Genomic DNA, 19,255 nt, shown 5'->3' on the forward strand with positions numbered 1-19,255 from the left:
CCCATATGGCCCGAGATCTTTAGCTGTATAAAGGCTGCAGGAATGGGCCCAAATAGCTTTGGTAATTAGCAAATATCGTATAAAATAGATGAAAAGTCTTTGGCAGGGAATGCATATTGAGTAACATTTGAAAATTATTCATAGCATATTAGTATACTTCTTTAGAGATAAAACCCAATGGCATAAATATAATCTGGGAGGGGCAAGTGTAGTCTCTCACATGACTGTCAACAGGCAAACAATTTGTTGGACTGATCGATATCTTACAGTTACCTTTAGTCAAGGTGATGAAGTGCTGAGGTGATCATCTAACACCTGGGACCTGATCCTACAAGCTGTTCTGCTTCTGCAGAAGTGTCCTCAGGCCCAGTGGGGACTCTTAGGGCCAAGGTGCCTCCCTGTGTGCAGAGAGCTACCCTTCTTGGGCAGGTCTTGCAGGTCACCCCATGCTCCTCGGTGCTTCGGTCACCCAAGAGCACCAGAATGGCACCCAGAGATGTCCACGGAAGTAGGACTGAGCCTGTGCCTATCTCAACTCACCAATTACCACAATGTGTACAGCAGTAAACAATAAGACAGCAATTAATTAGCCTGGTGTAGCCATAAAAGTTATTTTCACAGATAATGGTAAGCAGCATGCAGTGTGGAATAAATAATTTTCCATGCAAACTCTGAGGAATGGTATGTTATAAAATCACTCCTGATAAAAATCTAATGAAAATGTAAAACATCTCAGTGCAGTCTCCTGGGTAGAGTCAAGATCATATTAAACCCTCAAGAGACAACAGGCAGGGATTTCGGTGAGAATCAAGAGACAGTTTTCCCAGGATGAGCTTGTTAACCTGATATAAAAACATGATATTGATTTGATGGCTTTGTCTCTTTCTCTGTTTCCTTCGTGGAGCCTATCTTTAATTTAATCATCTTCCATTAATTTATTTAAAGGTTTTATTCATCAGAACAAAATCTTTTTTTTTTCTAAAAGCAGATGTTGTTAACGTGCTGAGTGTATAATCCAGCATGCAGAGTATCACAAGCAGCACAAGTCTGTTGTCATGGCATTTGCAGAAGTTTTTCAAGAATACTAACAAGTAAAGTCACTCTCCCACTCGATTTTAAAGTTCCTTCGACTGGTTTTAAACACTTTGAAATCAGCCCTCTCACTAAGATGTTGTCATTTAGCAATCTCAGGACATGTCAATGACAGTAAACATTTTTAAATGTTTGTTAGGATTTACCTGCTGGTGGCTTTATGAAAGGTGGTGGAATTAATGGGACAATAATAGGTACATTCCCGTGATCCTTCGACCCTGCTGGTGAGTCTGAAAGTCCATTTCCTGTGGCAAGCCCTGGGTAGCCTGGGTTTATATTGTATGGTGAAATAACACTGTCCTCAGGTAATTTTGGTTTTGGCAAAGAATTTTCTGTAAAACACAAAGAACACATTGTACAGTATGACAAATATATTTCTTAATGCACCTACATGCTCTCAACAATCTGTTCATTACATTACTTACCCTAATACAAGAAGAGTGCACAAAAAAACCCCAGATACTTTCCCTTTTGAAACATAGATACTTACCAGTATTCCTCAGAAATGCTTCATTTTTAAAAATCAAACTCAGACTTTTTTTTTTTTGTTTTCAAAAGGTGGGATTATTTTGTCATGCATACCCTTAGCACACCTGATTTCACCAATGACACCCAATTCCTGTTCTTTACTTCTACTGTTTGCATGGTGGTCACACTTGGTGTACTGTGACCTCACCAATGCAAGGAACATAAACTGAAAACGAAAAGAATTCCTAATTATCTATCAATAATATAAGTACTAGTAATGGAAAGGATTTAACAAAAGGAACAAAATATTGAAATCAGAGCAAAGTCTGCACAAAATGATGACAGTTATTATTCTAATTCTTTAATGCCAAATCACCTCAGGATTCTTATTTGCAGGAACTCCTCTAATGCTATGTTAGCTATGGGGCAGGACTTAGTTCTCTCATCTCTCAGAAAAAGAAACACACCTTTTTCTCCTCCCATAAACCGCATACATCAAAAATTTCTACCTGTCACGGGTATTCAACATCTTTGTTTGGTACATAGAACATATGATTTGTATCATATGCCTATAAAAACCATATGTCACAAATTTCATCAGGCATTGACTGGAGCCATAAATCATACAATAAGAGATCTATTTATTAAAACATAAGTAAATGAATTGCATTACTGTACAGGAACAAGTTTCCGCAAAGGTGGCTTAATGACATTGCATTTCCAATGAAAAATAAATATTGATCACAGTGTCACTACAGAACTAACAAGCTGCAAGCATTCAATTTTAATGCAATCAGGTTATTTCACCTTACCTGTAACTTTTCAGCCTTTTTTCTAACCACCTCTCCTTCAGAACTGGTCTCTCTGGTGTCAGTAATCGTTGCAACACTCACTGAACATAGTGCTGATGTTGGCCAGAAAGAAAACCCAAACACTGCTGGCCACAACTGCTGTGAAAAGTGGCATAAAAGCTGCTGCAATTTCCTCTCTTTACCTCACCTTTAAGGAACTCTTGTTGGATAAGTCAAGATGCAGCAATTTCCTACTCCTCACTCTGATGACAAGTCAGACGGCAGCAACTGAGCGGCTGAACAAACAGACTGGATCCCGTCCCTCATGTCCTGAATCACGAAGATCCAGCAATGTCCCAAACATAAATACCATAGAATTGTCTTGTGGAAGACAGTATAGTACAAATGTGGATGATGTGGCTTTTGTGAACGTTCACGCTCGTTCCTACACACATAATGAATATTCAGGCTCAAAATCTTTCAGCAGATTAAAAAGCCATAGGCCAGAAAGCCTTAGTTTTGAAAGCAAAAGGCTTTCATAAAGCCAGACTGCTAAGCAAGTGCTCCCTCTTTTTTCCAGTTGTGAGCAGTTTACTGGTGCCAGAGCCACACAACTTTCAACTGACTCACAAAAGGTATTATTTGTGAAGATATACTAGTAAGTGCCTACTAACAGTAATTTTGTTAAGTGATTTTCCTCATACCCTATTGGGTTCCTCGCACTAGAAGGCAATCTCTGATATTTTTATGTATACCAACCACGGCGCAGGCAGCACAACACACTTCCCAATCCATGCCAATTCAGACAGGTTGAGATATTAATCCTTCTTTGCATGAACACAGAAACACGAAGTCTCATTACCTTTGAGAACAGAAATGTGCTGGCGGCTTTCCCCATCTGCCGAGTAGTTCCTGAATTCAATATCTTCTCCGTCTTTCAGTTCAACCTTATCATAGCCATACCAGCCAAGGAGCTCATTCATAGTGTTTTCTGCAAAGTTCTGAAAGAGAAAAATTACCTACTTATTTATGTAATCAATAACCATTTGGAAGGAAGGGAGGACTGCATAAATCGAACCATATCTGCGCTACACGAGGAAGTGTCAGGTTTGGCCCACCTCCTCAAAGACTAATATTCATTTCATAAGTCAAGTGCATAAAGTGTAATGCGTTTAAATCTCTGACTGGCACATGTAATTATGACAGAGACTCATACATCTGTAATTTAAAGAAAATGAAAAGGAGAGTTATTTATTACTTTTGCTCTGGCATTCAATGTCAGAAATATTTTAACATATATTCGTCACACAAACTTGTCTGCGTTGACATGAAATATTTAAGACTGCAGCAAGAGAATAACAGAAAACCTGGATTTTTTTCAACCAGCAGTTAATCAATCTTACTGTGCTACAGTCTTTTCAGCTGGAGCAGGTCACTGACACAATTACAGTTCCTTGAGGTGCCCATGAACCAAATCAAATAAAATCACAGTGAAGACATTTTTCCTCAGAGTTATAAGCCCTTGCACAGTCAAGCCACTTAAAAACTCTTCACCAGGAAAGCATTTTACCATCATGTTTCATACAAACATCTCTTATATTTGTTTAAGAAAGCCTTTCTCAGTTTTGCCATATTAATTTTCAAACCAATTTCCAAGCAGCCCTGTGGTTACATTTTGTTTGTATGGAAATGCAAAATATGGAACATGACTGTCATAACTCTCAAATTGTATTAAAAACACATCCTCTAGGTCATGTGGCAAAAACATTTCTGTAGAAAATGCTCGTTACTAGGCCAGGATATTTCGTGGAGTAAGTTAAGAAATCTGCAGCCAAGCAACAAAGGTTTCCAAAACTAAATAGTGTCATGGAGCTCTACAGCTTACAGATCTAGGAAACTACCAAAGGAAACCAGTTAATAAATTACTGCAACAGCAAAGATGAGTTTAAAGTAGTATGACAACTATAAAATGAAACGAAAAAGCCACGCACAAAGCCTTTCTATTTGGTCTCTGCATTTTTTATTACCACTCTTTTAAAACAAATTTCAAACTTCACTTTCCTGTAAGATCTTGACATCCAAAATAATGCTCCTGACAAGCACCATCTCATGGGATTCTGGTTACCAGCAAAGGAATAAGGAGAATACGTCACCGCTTCAAAATAAATGGTACCTGTTATTAGTAAATTTGCAGGTTGCTAGTTTCTTTGTCTAGTAAGAGTTCTAGCTTAATTTTTGAGAGGGAGCAAGTCTAATGATAGAACACAGCAATTCTCCAGTCATATAAAGAAATAAATAAAATTAATCAGCTGATAATTGCTTCCGAATCCAAAGCTACAGCAGGCTCTCTGCCCCAGAACGCCACTGTGCTGCACTGCTCCAGGCTCATTCATCACAACAGATTGCATAGGTGTTCCTGTCACTCAAGCAGCACCATAAAGCAGCTATAAGCAATAAACACAAGCAATTTGTACTCTTCCAGGAGTATCATCTGGGCAATTGTGCTACAAACACACATTTCAGGAAAAGAAAAACAAAACGAAAACCCGCGGCAGACCCCTGGAGCATCAATTTCCTCTTGTTTTTTTCTGCCTTTCATTTTCACTTGACTTTCTGCTGGAAGACCCAATTCCACGTCTGCCCTGTGCAGCCCTGAACTGCTGGAAAACACTGCACCGTTCCACCTCTACTTCCAGTGTCAGCACTACAAGTACAACGGCCTGTTACGTGTGAACTACGTCCCTACCACAGTTTGCAACTACGAGTAAAATGCAGTGTAATATGGCTAACACCTACACTCCTTTCTAAAATATATATTTCAACTCTTATTTGAATGATACAGTGTTGCATTTGAAATACTAGCAGATACAGGAAATTTTTCCAAAGTATTTTTGTTTGGTTTTTAGCTTTTTAGAAAACTTCTCCCTTGGTGCTGGAAGTCACAATGAGCCAACCATGGGAATCCAACAACGAAACTACGTGGAGACAGGGAATGAAACCTCACCACTGCAGCTTATCCAGAGTGATTTGAAAGGGTTCATGGAGGCGCAAACACAAGCTCTGCCACCTTCCCTTGCTTTGCTAAATTTCAAGTATGGAGACGCAGCCCTAGAGACTAGTGTAGCAAGGTAGAGACCAACTGACAAGGTCTTCCTTACTTAAACCCCATGAAGTCCACACTGAGTAGCTCTAAATTTGCCTCCTGTGGATGTTTTGTGTTTTATTTGCACTGTTTATCAACTCAGGCAATGAGTGATGTCTAATTATGTATCAAGGAATAATGTAAGCAAGGCTGTATATATGTTTATTTTTTCCTGAAAATTCATACATTTATCTGTCTCCTCAGAATCTAGTCAAAGTGATGGTTTGGTTTGTAATGGCACAAAGTTTAAGGACCTTTCAAGCCTCATTTTACCATCCATGATGAGTGATGCACAAAAATGAACAGTCATAACAACAAAAAAAACACATGTGATTTTGAAATTAGTCATAATAGAGATTTGACTCTAAAAAATATAAAAGTCATTGGGGTCTTCTCTATTAACTTCAATGAGAGTAGAATGAGGTTACATATTAGCAATAAGGAAAGTAAGCATCTTTCTAACACTGTGATTTCTCAACAAGGATGCTTGGATAATTAAAGAAACCAATTTAGCCATTCTCCATCAAGATTTATCTTAGCTATTACAATGACGGTGAACACTCTTAGTACTATTCTCTCAGTGGCTAACAGACAGGGCTTCATTAAACAGCACTCTGCACAAACCTAGAGGATGACCCCATTCTCAACAAGCTGACACTCAAAGCTGAGAAACGTTTCCTTCCACAACATCAAGGAAAGGAAACAAGCCAATTGATACACAACCTGTTCATGCAGAGCAGAACCTCACTGAAAGATGTACAAGCTTCAAAGGCTTAGTGAAAGGAAGGGTGACGACTGTAACAATGGTGCTTGAGAAAAGCAAGAATGTGGGACACAAGGTTGGTGCAGGAGAGCAGAAGCAGCAGTGATGAAACAGGCTAGAGAGGAACCAGTTGAACTGAGAGACAATGGACCTGCCAAAGGCCAGGGAGAAGGAGATGTGGAGACAAGTGTGAATGACCTGATGGAGGGCATGCAAGGAGCTGCAATTCCAAGCTTTTGCAGACACAGGACAGCAGATGCACCAAGCTATTCCAAGCCTACTTTCAGCCTTTTTGCAAAGGGATCTGGAGGGTCTGCAGGGTGGAGGCTGCCACCCCAGCCCCACAGCCCTGACAGGGGACTGGGATGACATGAAAGACCAGCGCACCAGGGAAAACCTTGCCCATCATCAGTAAAATCCCAAGTCAGCAATCACACTGCTAAGCTGCAGAGCAAGGGACTCCTGCATGGGTCTGTGGATTTCACTGCAAAATTACAGCACCGAAGCTAACATCACCTTCCTGGGGAAGCAACGTTCAGTCCCCTGCGGGGAAACTGAGAGACTGAGCCCTGGTGCCACTCACAGCGTGGGCCAGCATCAGAGCTGCAAAGACAAACACAGAAATCCTGCCTCGCGTCCCTCTGTGCTGACACCACCACACTCGGCCTCTTCTGCCTGCAGTCAGGCTCCCCATGCTGCTGGGGAAGCGTCATAACCTCTTTGGCTGCCAGTGCACCCAGGCAATTGGTTAATGTCCCCCCACAGCCAAATCTCCTGTGCTCCCCTAGCTAGGGGTGCAGCTGCCAGACCGCCCGGGCATGCACCAGGGTTGCAGCACAACCAGCTCACCCCAGCCAAAAATACTGGCCCCAGAATCTTCCAGTGGCCCCAGTCACACAACACTGCCGAAGTCCTCCCTTCCTAATAGACGGCAACTCTTTTTTTGCTCCCTGCAAAGTCCCAAACCACTTATCACCGCTGCAGGGCAATGTCCAATTTGCATGTTTTAACTGTATGGTTTCTCTATTCTTGTACTATGCAGAAATATCCTCCCTTACGGAAGAGCCAGGATAACTATTATGCTTGTTAGTATTTTGACTTGCATTTGCTTCCTAGTCACGGGACAGGATGAAGAAGAGGTTGTTGACCCACCAGACTGCAGTTTCTCTCTTTTGTGAGACTGACTTATACATTAGGCAGTAAAAATATAATAACATTTATTCCCATTTTAGGATTCATTTCATTGTAACACTACACCTACAGCTTGGTTTTTCACATTGCAATGCATCATTTTCCCAAATCTTCACTAATTGATACATTCTGAAGCTCAGCCATGCTTCTCTTTCCATCTTAGACCTCTTGCCTTTCCTTCTCTATGAACCTTATTCACAGGGGGCAAGGCCTGGCTTCACCGAACACGGCCTGGCAAACACAGAGACAGGAAACGCAGGGGAGAATGAGTCTGTCAGACTCATTTTCTTCTAGGTTTTACTGCTGAATGTTTATTTCAGATCTGGGAGGAAGCACAGTGGCTCCATTCCATTTCCTTGCCTGCATAAGCCACTCAGTGCAGAGCCCCACAAATTCACTTTTCACTTTCACTGCACCGAACTTGGATTTTTTTTTTTCACCGGTCCTCATTTTCTTTGCTTATTTATGTTGTTGCTACATTGAATTTTATGGTTAGACATTCATGCTATCAGAAAGCAAAATTTCTTGATGTTTGAATTCCCTTTGTCCTTGCACATACATGTTTGGTTCTGTATTACCTGTTTTGTTTGGGGAAGCACTATCTCTGCAGTGCACAGGCAGGTGAGGTTCCCTGTGTAGACAACACAACTCCCTCTTCCAGCCACCCCACAAAACTCCTTCCACGCAGGCTCCGAAAAAAAAATAAAAACAACAAAAAAAATCCAAACAAACAACTCCACCTCGGTCTCCCGAAATAGTACAATTGATAAAGTCTGTCTGGTTTTTCACTTTCCCAAAGACATTTTTTGCTTTTCAGGAGAGAAGGGAGGAGTTTCCTCGGAATCTTTGGAGCACTCCGAGCTATCTGGCTCGCTCCAGGCGCAGCGCTGCTCCTCCTGCCTCACCGCTTTTCTCCTTCTGACAGTAGTACTTTGAAATGCCAAACGGGGAATACTAAAACACTGAACTGAAAGATCTTCTGATAAGTTTACTATTAGATTATAACAGATGGGGCTGTCTCAAACTGTAGGCATCAGGAACAAAGTCCAATTTTAGATACAAATTAGTTATAGAGAATATTTATAGACGGCAAAATCCTTGGGCACAGGGAACAGCCCTGTGAAATTACAGCGTAAATTAATTGCTCCCCTTTCAGCTGACAGAGGCAGGCGAACACCTTGCCTGGTTTGCTCAGGAGAACTTCCAGTGGCATCCAGTGCTGGATGTAACTTCATGTCACAACATCACAGAGCACGCAGCTGCTCCTCCTGAGTGGCACTGCTGCCTGGCAGCGGGATGGCAAATGGAAACAAGCTGGGGAGGGATGGATGGGGACGCCGTCACCGTGGCTTGACGAGTACTTTCATGAATTAAACTTGTAAAAAATACATAGGTCTTAAAACAGTACCGGGTTCCCCAACTGCGATAGCTTTGGATCTATTAGGTGTTGTGCTATTCATCAGCGAGAGAGAAATGGCACTGAATGGAATTTCAGAATAACTATCTGTTCTTCTTCCAAAGCATGAGGTAAACAATGCTACCTCTGGAAGAAAAAAAATAGAAAGTATCATCTGAAGGAGGAAAAGGCACAAAATTAAAAAATAACTAGACAAAATAAAGAGAGGCTGTGAAGGTTACAGCAAAACAAAACAGTTTCTCCTGAACATATTTTTCATTGAAATGTAATATCAGAAAACTGTGCAGAGACATGTGCTCTTTGCACACAACATTGTATCAAATTAAAATTTGTTATAACCATCATGTGCGTTAGGTTAGCGATAACAAAAATGTAACTTAATATCTGGCATGAGGAAAGAACAAGCAACCTGAATATCCATCAGTCATGTTAAAACCGAGCTGTGACACCACTGTTGGAAGACACCAAACCAAGCAGTTAGGTGTTGTGATCCTTCTCGAGTAAATATCTGACTGTACCAAAAAGCGATTCTTGAAGGAAACCTCTGTGATGAGGTAATTTTATTGCTCATTCATAGTGCCCCTCATTCGCTGTACTTAAAACAGACACTTGTACCAATGGCCTTTTTATTATCTGAAGTGGGGGGGGAGGAAATCACATATGCACCAGTCCTTTTTCTTTCTGCTAGCAAAGGGAGGCAATTTGATCCAACGTGGGCTGAAACCCGAGTAGGTCACTGTACACCATGATAAAATTCCCTAATCCCTGAGCCAAATTTCCCTGAGGGGGCCCTCCTACTTCTCCTTCACTTTCCAAGCTGACTTTTCCATTCCCTCTCTCGTCTTTTCCTCCCCTTCATCTCTTTCATTTCCCCTACCTTAAAGCCTTGATATCTGATCTGCTGCTGATACTCAGGTTACAGTTTTTACAGCTTAGGCTGTCTATTGCTGTATACATTCCTTTCTTTCTGCTCTGCCGTGATTACTTACCAGAGCTTATTTTACTCTGGTCCAGATGAAAGCAGTTCAGATGAAGGGAAACAGTCAGCCTGTTTGAACATTACAGATATGAACCTACACAAGGGCACATTGTGCTCCCTCTGTCATTCTGCAGCAAACATTTTGCACGGTGTAACCAATTTGTTACATTATTGTATTCCTCGGGTTTATGAAGAACAACTAGACATCTTAATTCATTGGTAAAGAAAAAAGAGTAAACGATCGCCACAGGATTTTAACTTTCTCAACAAGTCGAAAATTCAAACCACTTTTTGTTTTCCTCCCCCCTCTCTTTCCCTTTCTTGGGTGACAGCAGCCAACTGTCCTAGTAAAAATGCAGTCTCCCAGCATAGCACATATAGCATAGTTTACATTGAAAGGTGGCCTGTGTTTTGTGAAAGGTTCTGCCATCAGCTATCTCACTCTTGACCAGAAATCACACACATGCGTTCAAAATGCCATTTTTACCCGCCTTTAATTTTTAAGTCAGCTGAAATCTTAAGGTTTCTAACCTTAAGCAGCTACTCATGGTTTAAAAAGAGAAAATCTCTACGTGAAGGTTAACGCCAGTGCTTAATACCAAAGCATTAGTTTAAAACTGTGTAATTTTTTTCCTTCGCACAATGTTGTTTTTGTTTCTTCCTCACCCTTTCAGACAAACATCTGTTATACTGTAGAAGAACAACTATCTCCCAAACCGCTGAGTGTGCCTGCAGCCAAAGTAAACAAAACAAACCCAGAGGATCCAGCACAGTCAGCCTTTATATCCAGCCAGGATAACATTTCACATGTTTTGATTAAAATTAGCTAATTTGTAATCCTAGAACCTATGAAACTTAAAAGCTGCAATCCATACAGATCACATTAGGCGATGTTTTAAGGGGCCAATGCCCTATACTACAGACCTCTGCAGTCTTCAAAACTATGTGGGATTACAATGAGCAAGGACTCTCACTCTCCAGTGCCTGCATAGAGCCCTCTCCTAAAATAGGATGTGTCACGTATCCCACAAAGAATGATACCGCTCCTTGGGACTTGAAACTAGTACAGTTGGTTTCTGAAGAGATGCACCGAAACGTTGTTTTGTTCATTTCCCTAATACTGCTCATGCCCACATTTCCAGTTGATGTACACGCAGAACTGTGTACACACTCATTACGCAGGCGGCAGGAAAGGGCACCTAACCGAAATTAGCGGTGTGCAAAAGAGGGGAGAAGGGAGGGGATTGCGCATCCCCATTTAATTTTACATGGGGAGATAAACGCTCCGGAAAGCAAAGACATTTTCCCTAGGTATTATGCATATTTACATACTTGCCTATAGCATACATACTACACGAATGTGTGACATTTTCCAGGCAGTCCTCCACTTACAATCAGCCTTTTAATAAATGACATATTCAAATTAAATGTCAGCAGCTTTGTCTCATGACCAGACTACGCCGTTTTCCTCACTTTATCTGCACATTAAACAACAACAAGTTCTGCTAAAGTCTCCCAATAAGGTGTTCCAACTTTGGGCAAATAGAGACATAAAACAAACACAGAACAGACGTGGAAAACAGGCGCAAGAAAATAGGACCAGTCAAGCCCAGAGCAGCGACCTAATGATAAAAGAAGTCCCAAAATAACGTTTTTGTGCGATCGCATCCACCCTAACATCTGGAGCGGCTGCCTCAAGCGCTACCTCCAGAGCCCAGCCGGATTGGCAGCGCTTCCTATCAGGCAGGCCAGCCCTCCGCACGACAAATACACTTTCATCCAAAGCAGCCCTGGGACAGCCGCCCTCCTTCCAGCGGCACCTCTGCCGCCGCGATGGGCTGCGGAGCCCAGCGCCTGGAGCGGGGGAGGCGGCAAAAGGGAGAAGGAGAGGAAAGAGGTCTCCGCGCCTAAGTGCCAGAATGATGCGCGGCTCAGACCGTAACATTTCACTTTGACAATTTAATTACACAGTTGCAGCTGGCTACTGAAAAAGGGGAGAAATGCAGTGTTTAAAAGAGGTCCCTTTCTTTTCTAACTTTAGGGCTTCCCAGCTACCTGAGAGGAGAGCTATATTAAGAAAAAAGAAAGAAAAAAAAAAAAAGGCTCATCACTGGCACCCAAGGAGCTTAAAAGCTCAAAGAGGGAGAGTTATGTTTAAAAAATAAATAAATCAAAGCTGGTCAATGAACAGGATTTGCAGCCTGTGAATTCGTCTCTGTTTCCAGCCCAGGAGGCGGAGTTGAGACACATTCAGTGCATCCTACAAAAAAAAAAAAAAAAGACAAGAGATCCTTTCTTATTTCATTTCCATGCAGGGAGGCGGAGGGGCGGGGGGGGACCCCCGCTCCCTTCCCCATCACAGGCACCTACCTTCATCTCCTCGTTGATCTCCCTCTTCACCGGGTGAGCCGGCTTCCTGCTCCTTTTATTTTCGGGAGGTCTCCCTTCTTTCTCCATTTCTGCCATTTTTTGCGCCTACTTGGTGGTGGAGATGAAATGGCTGCTGGTGCTCTGGGGGGGCCGGGAGGGGCGCGGGGTGGGGGGGAGCGGCGGCGGCGGCGGCTCTCAGTGGTGGCAGGCGGCGCCGCGGAGGGCCCGGAGGGAGCGCGGCGGCGGTGGCGGGCGGGCGGGGGGCGCGGGCGGACAGGGGCGCGGGTGCCCCGGCGAGTCAGCCATCTTCTGCCTCGCCGCCGGCCTGCATGGGAGCGGCGCGGCGGGGCGGCGGGGCGGGCAGGGGCGAGAGGCAGCGCGGAGCGAGCCGGCCCCGCGCCTGCTGTGGCGCTGCTGGCGGGCTGCCGCGGAGGGGGCGGCGGAGGGAAGGGGGAGGCCGGCCTCGGCCCGCCGGCGGGCGGGGCTTGCCGGCACCGAATCGGCCGCCGCTGCCCGCCATGGGAGCCGGGGGAGGGAGGAGGGGCGCCGCGCCGAGCACCGGGCGGAGCGGAGGGGAGGGGGCGGTGCGCACCCGCCCCCGCTTGGCATGGGGGAGGGGGTCGTGTTTCCCCCCACGCACACGCGTGGGCCGGCCCTCAGCGCCGGGCTGCCGCCGCCGTGCCCCCCACTGCGTGGCCGGCGGGGTCTCCTGCGCTCCCCGCGGCGCCCGTCCCGTCCCGTCCCGTCCCGTCCCCGCCGCAGCCAGCCGGGGCTCTCCGCCGCGCCGAGGTTTGGCTGCTCCTTGCTCCGCTCCCGGGAGGGGAGGATGAATGGTTCGGTGGGACGCGCTTCGGCGAGGAGGTGCCGGATTACAGTACACACTGCGGGGGAGACATCGATTATTCCTGGGTTGTGCTTTCCCGCTCCCTGGCAGTCCCTAATTACCCGACACAATACCGTACGGCACGGGGGTGTCCATTGTGCCGTTAGTCAAAATTGTAATTGTACGGGGCTTCTCGTTATGACTGCAGTACACCTGAAAATTATACATTTAAAAAAAAAAAAAAAAAGGAAAAAAAATCCCGGAGTTGAAACATAAACCACGTTCCATGTGGGTATGAGTAGGCTCCCCTTAAAAATCTCTGTTTAGCCTGTCAAAGATACGTTCGTTTTGCGTGCAACAATGTCTAATTTACATTCTCTGTTTCTGAAGCTTAAATCACTGACAGTTTTCAGTATGAAAAGTTGAGCACAACTCCTTTGCTCATTTCGTGACTAAAATGAGCTTTGCCTGCTTCAGATGGCAGAGTGATTAGAGACACAGAGCACATTTTCCCCTGTGGCACTGAAAATAGGAAGAAACTGGGGTTTTTGCAGTCTTGGCTGTTAGAGAAGCAAGCATCAAGAGGTGAGATAGCAACCAGACCTCTGTCTGTGGAATCCTGGAGCACATCCGCAGCAGTAAGGTCACGGCTGCTGTGAAGCAAACGTGCTGCCGCTCCCCTCGCTGCCTGAAAAGAATCGGGCAGTTGTTGGAAAAAAACAGATCTGTTTGTTCGTTTTCACAGAGCGGCGGGACCTCGCAGAGACCCTCGAGAAGGCTCTGCTGGCAGTGAGGAGCTGCAGGAGCCACCCGCAGAAGGGGTCATGCCAGGGGCTCGGTCCATTCTGCGCACCCCGGGGGTTCAAGGTCTGGCCTCAGACTCACCAGCAGCAAGCATGAGGAGAAACCTAGATTTATTATTTTTTCTTGCCTGTAATATTTTAAAATACAGTGGGTTCTGAAACTTGGGGAAACTAACTTGTGACTCCACAGGTAACCTTCAAAGGATGGTGGTTAATTGGGAGTTTTCCCTCCTGTGTCACACCAAAAGCAACTTCATCTCTATGTTTTGTATTCTATTATGAACAAATTGGTACAGTTGAGGTCTCAGCAAGTACAGGAGATATTCCCAGAATCTCAATGTGTTCTCTTGCACAGTAGGGGTAAGACAGGCAGCACCAAGGGGAAGTTGCTTATAAAGAGAATCTCATGTAGCCTCAGAACTCTTTGAAATCTTCAGCTGGAGAAAGCAAGCCAACCTCAGATAACTGTTCTGCTTTGAATTGGCACCACCTTGCTGATACACGAAGCCCTTCTAATGAAAAAGGTAAAATTAATTATTGTATTAGGGACATATCACTAGTTTCTCTGCAGAGCAGATAGCAGAGTTTTAATGAAAACCTTAGAACTTCTGCTAAACAGAGTATTGCCTCAATTGGTTCTTGTTCAGTGAAACATCTGAAGACTACTACTCAACACTTTCTATAAATATTGTAATAAAGTACTGTTTCATGGCATAAATGTAACACACTGAGTCAATAATCTGACACAAAGATTAACTCCAAGCTCCCAACATAAACAGAACTTCCTTTAATATTGGGAGGGACTTTGGAGACTGTGTTTGCAAACCCAAATGATGTGAATTGTCTTCAGCCGGTTACAGTGAGTAGACCAAAACAAAAGTCTTCAGGATCAAATCTGTCATTCCAGTTTTCCTGAGTAGCGGCTAAAGGTTTGGTTGTAAACTGAAGCACTTCCTACCACTCTTGCAGCCAGTTCTGAACACTGATCTTCACTTCTTGATCACCAAAAATAGCAGCTTTCAGTTAGGCTTTTTTTCCAGTATTTTTCCAAATACTTTTGAATGGGGATGTGAACTTATGCCTCCTGACAGTAGGCTCACTTTTCCCAGCTACTTCTGGCAAGCTCCTTAAAAACAGCCTCCAGTCCTCCAGTACCTCATCAACCACTGGATAAAAAACATGCTCTTAGAGCATTTCCTTTTTTTCTCGGTATCTAATACAGGCTTTGGATAAAAACAAAAGTTCTACCTCTCTGTGTCCTAATAATAATATCTCTTAATCTGGCAGCAGCTTATTTCTGTGACTGTCATGATCCCTATTTTTCTAGAGCTGTTATTACCTTTACATATTGCATATTATTATCCTACATATTCTTGGGAAGTTGTTCTTCTTAGTGATAGCATATGGAGGACCATCAACTGTCAACGCAGAAGTTCGTGCATTTAGAGTGCTCAGATGTTATCTGACACACATTGTAGATACTGAAATAAGTTTTGGAAACCATCTAATTATTCCACTTGTTACTGGGAGGGGATGACTAACAAAAAGGAATGCTTTCAGGTTTTAATCGTAGCTTGTGAACTTGTAAGGGGAGGCAGAATGTCAAAAGCTATGGAAGCCATAAATTTGTCAGTCATACAATGGCATTGATCTGAACCTCTCCAAAAAGTTATGAGAAAATAAATCTGGTATTTACATTACAGAGACCCTAACATTCAATACATTTACTGAACCGTGGCAGCACATATTTATTGTGTGAAAACCTGTATTTTTGGTAAAGAAACCTGGTTCAGTAGTGCTCAATATGGATTCTGCAAACATCTTAAATAGGTGAATAAAGGTGGCTGATAAGATCAATAAGGCTGCTAGCATTTATTCTACCAGACAGAGATACCAGGCTATGTGTTATCAGTAAGCAGTTTTTAGCCGAAGATTAAATTCTCATCCTTGGAAATCAGCAAAGATTTTGCTGCTGAGATTAATGAGACCAAATTCCTTGGAGAACTGGACCAATTTCCAAGGTGATTTTAAATCAATCTATTACATAGTGTGTGTTGGAAAGCAAGAATCCCATGTTCTTAAAAAGAAAAAAGAAAAAAAAAAAAGTGAAGTAGTCCAGGGTTTTCAAAATGTTTCCAGTCTCATTCAAAGCAAAAATAAGATTTTTATAATGTGAGGGGAAAAAAGCTTCTTACTCCTTACTGTAACTCATCTTGAAAGGGAGCAGGAACTGCGTATCAGGCTTCCCACAATGACTGCATGCTCTAACCACAGCACAGTAGAGTAAGTTTCTCACTCACTTGCCTGTTCAAGGGTTTGGTTGTTTTTTCTGCTTTTGTTTTGCTGGTTGTTTTTTTCTGCTTTTTGTTTGTTTTGTTTTGTTTTTCAGTTACCTCATTGGTTATTTTCAAACTTGGGAAGAAAAAAACAACATGATCTGCCTTTCAGTGGTCGCTATGCCACCTGCAAGACTGAAGTTCAGGTCTCTGCTGTATCTGAGTCATGGCAAGAACTTGAACTTTTCCTTCCATTGCCCAAGTGTGTGTTTTACATCCAAGGTGCTTTGCCAAGCTCCATATTTTTGTTCTTTCAGGTCTTTGCATTTCTGTCTCTGAATTTGTACTTGGATTTTTGTAAGCACAGTAATTCGGCCCTCTGTAAAGCAAATATTGTTCATAAAACAACAGGTGCAAATGAATTGACTAAAATAAATTGCCCCGGGTTTAATTTCTATTATATTATTCATATTCCTATTTATTAGTATTTACGTATTTTAAAAGGGCACCTATCCACTTACGGGAGTTCTTTTTAGGTAGCACAAAAGCCACACTTTGCTGTAACTAAGTTCTTCAATTTGGTCCTTATTAATGTGTAACTCTCTTTAATATTATTATTGAGCCATTTCTTCTCATTATTTCCTACCAGAGAGGACAAGATAAACAAGCAGGCCTGATTTTTCCAGCTGGTAAATATGTAAGCGGCACGACAGCTCCAAAGCAAAAGGTTTTAAAAGGCAACGGCATCAAACAAATGGCAGTCTGGGGGCACGCTGGAAACCACGTGATGGTTTTCAGAGCCAAAATTAGGACAACCAGGGTAATTACTGTAGCAGTTGTGCTGCCCTGTAGGAGGCAGGAGTCCTACGTGGAAGGGGCTGAGGATCCACAGCCCTTGGGGAGCATCCCTGCTCTGGGGAGCATCCCTGCCTTGGGGAGCATCCCTGCCTTGGGGAGCATCCCTGTCCGGAGGAGCGGAGCATCCCTGCCCCGGGTGAGCATCCCCGCCCGGCGCAGCCCGGGCTGCCGCCGCGGCGGCTGCGGCGAGAGCTCCCCCTCCTGTTTGTCGCCTTCTCAACACGGTGGGAAACGCGTCACGGAACCTCGGGTACCAAAATGTGAAGACAAGTCAGTGTGCCTTTATGCACGTGTAAACAACACATGTACACTCACGCATACAGGGAGAAAGCTGAAGGTAAAAAGGGAGGATCTTGTGGGTTGATTTTGTTGTGTTTGTTTGTTTGTTCCCAAATAACAGCTGCAGATGTTGCAGGCCAAAATAGAGATGCAGCTCTTAACTGGTTTATCTTAATATTGCTGATAATTTACCTTATTGTTCCCTGCTTGCCAAAGTGGTGTCAGATCTCCATCAGGTTGCTTAATAATGCCAATCACCATGGAAAACATATGTCTACGCAGTTTTTCACAAGATAATCTATTCTTGTTTCATCTGTATCCGAGGTGAACCCATAATGAACAGCAATTTAAATTCAGGTATTTGGTTTGCTGAAGTATTTAATTAAACAAATAAATTCATTATATGTCTTCATAGAAAAGAACCATTACGTTTTATTTGACTTGAAATGGAAACATTCCTTTGACTTTTTGTATGACACACTAAGGTGATAGATTATTTATGCCATCAGAAACAAATAAATGCACTGAATAATTAAAATATCAGCTCCAAATATATATATATATATATATATTTTTTTTTTTAAGCACAGCCATCCATTTCCATGCATAGGGAAAACACACGTGAACCTCTCCCTCACTTCTGTTCCACCCAATCCCCACTTCCACTTCAGTGATGTTATTTCACCCATACCTTTGAGAAGAGGTACATTCCACTCATCCCTGAGCTTGGATGAACGCCTGCAGCATTACTCACACACAGTAGTGTCTGTAGATTCCTTTCTGCTTTGGATACTAATCTCAATCCAGAGTTTCCTTAGACGATTAGAGGCTGTTCTGCAAAATGTCAAGAGGTAGCCTCTCCAAAGCAGACACAGTATGGCAGTTGAAATGGGAGTAGTGGCGGCTTTCCAAATACAAAGGTCTGGAAATGTTTGAAGGTATTTTAATATTGATGAATGTTTCATTTTTCATACTGCTTTAGGGTATCAGTGTCAAATCTGTACAGATTAATGGCAAGATAGAGCCTTAATACTGTTAATGCATTTAAAAGTTCTGGCAAACAGAGAGAAACTTTATTTAACTTATTAAATAATTAATTAATGATTGCTATTCTTACCTGAAATTTCACCTAGTATGATAAACAGAAAGAAATGTTCACTCGTTTCTCTGGTTCTTTGTTAAATACTTACAAGTCTTCTGGTAAAATGCCTTTATGTTTCTTGTTTCATTTCTCATGTTCACTACACCAACAGTAAGCAAGGAGGAGTCTTTTCCTTCTTCAGCATCATAGAACACCCATGCCATTAAAAATCAATCAATATTAAACCTTTAAAAAGGTATCAGCAATGCATTAAAACCAAATTCGTAAAATATGTCCCGGACACCAGTATTGACTTTGGGGAAAAATCTTTATCATCTGTCTGCTGCTACACCCTGTCTATCCACTATGGTTATTCAGTGACCCTGCTGCGACATTTTCATATTGAACATAATGCTAAATATCAGGCAAAGGAAAATGGACAACCTGTGGATGAGCAAGGAAGTTAGATTCCAGGCTCAAACTTGACTGTGACAAACTGCATTTGCAACCTCTAGACTTCATTATGGTTGAGGACTGTTCCTCAGAATGGAACTTTTGAATCTTTTAAATTTTCATTTGGTTAAAACAAGTGGTCTACTTGCTCTGTCATACAGGTTGGTAAGAGCATATACAAAGCCCTGCTTTCTCGAGGGCTTCTTATTTCCTTGCGGCTGACATCCAAAATGCTGACCTTCAAAGGCTGCTTTGGAGAAGGTCTAAGGTACCTGAGAGACCCTCCTGCTCTCAGCCCCTGCTACCTTGAAAGCAGGGAACCATCGAAGTCACAAGCAAAACCAGTGAGGGGTGGAGACTTGTGCTCTCTGCAGCTGTTCCACAGCTGTAAAGTTCCCTCCGAGGTGAACTGAAAGTATTTACAGCCAAGGCACACTCATTTCTTCACCTCTCATTTCCTGACAATGAC

The 19,255-nt window shown here is 43.0% G+C and overlaps 1 protein-coding gene across 2 annotated transcripts in view; it reads right to left on the bottom strand.

The window, feature by feature from the left end:
* SOBP (sine oculis binding protein homolog) overlaps window positions 1-12,629 on the bottom strand; it is a 117,730-nt gene extending 105,101 nt beyond the window's left edge. For both annotated transcript variants that reach the window (XM_082048726.1, XM_082048725.1), the window contains exons 1-3: window positions 12,214-12,629; window positions 3,214-3,352; window positions 1,239-1,424 (exon numbers count right to left, since the gene is read on the bottom strand). In XM_082048726.1, the coding sequence (XP_081904852.1) occupies window positions 1,239-1,424; window positions 3,214-3,352; window positions 12,214-12,309 (421 nt within the window). In that variant the 5' untranslated portion in view covers window positions 12,310-12,629. The remainder of the gene's footprint in view (window positions 1-1,238; window positions 1,425-3,213; window positions 3,353-12,213) is intronic.
* Window positions 12,630-19,255: the final 6,626 nt, after the last annotated feature.

Source organism: Streptopelia decaocto, assembly GCF_964273445.1.
Source record: "Streptopelia decaocto genome assembly, chromosome: 3".
Classification (NCBI taxonomy): Eukaryota; Metazoa; Chordata; class Aves; order Columbiformes; family Columbidae; genus Streptopelia; species Streptopelia decaocto.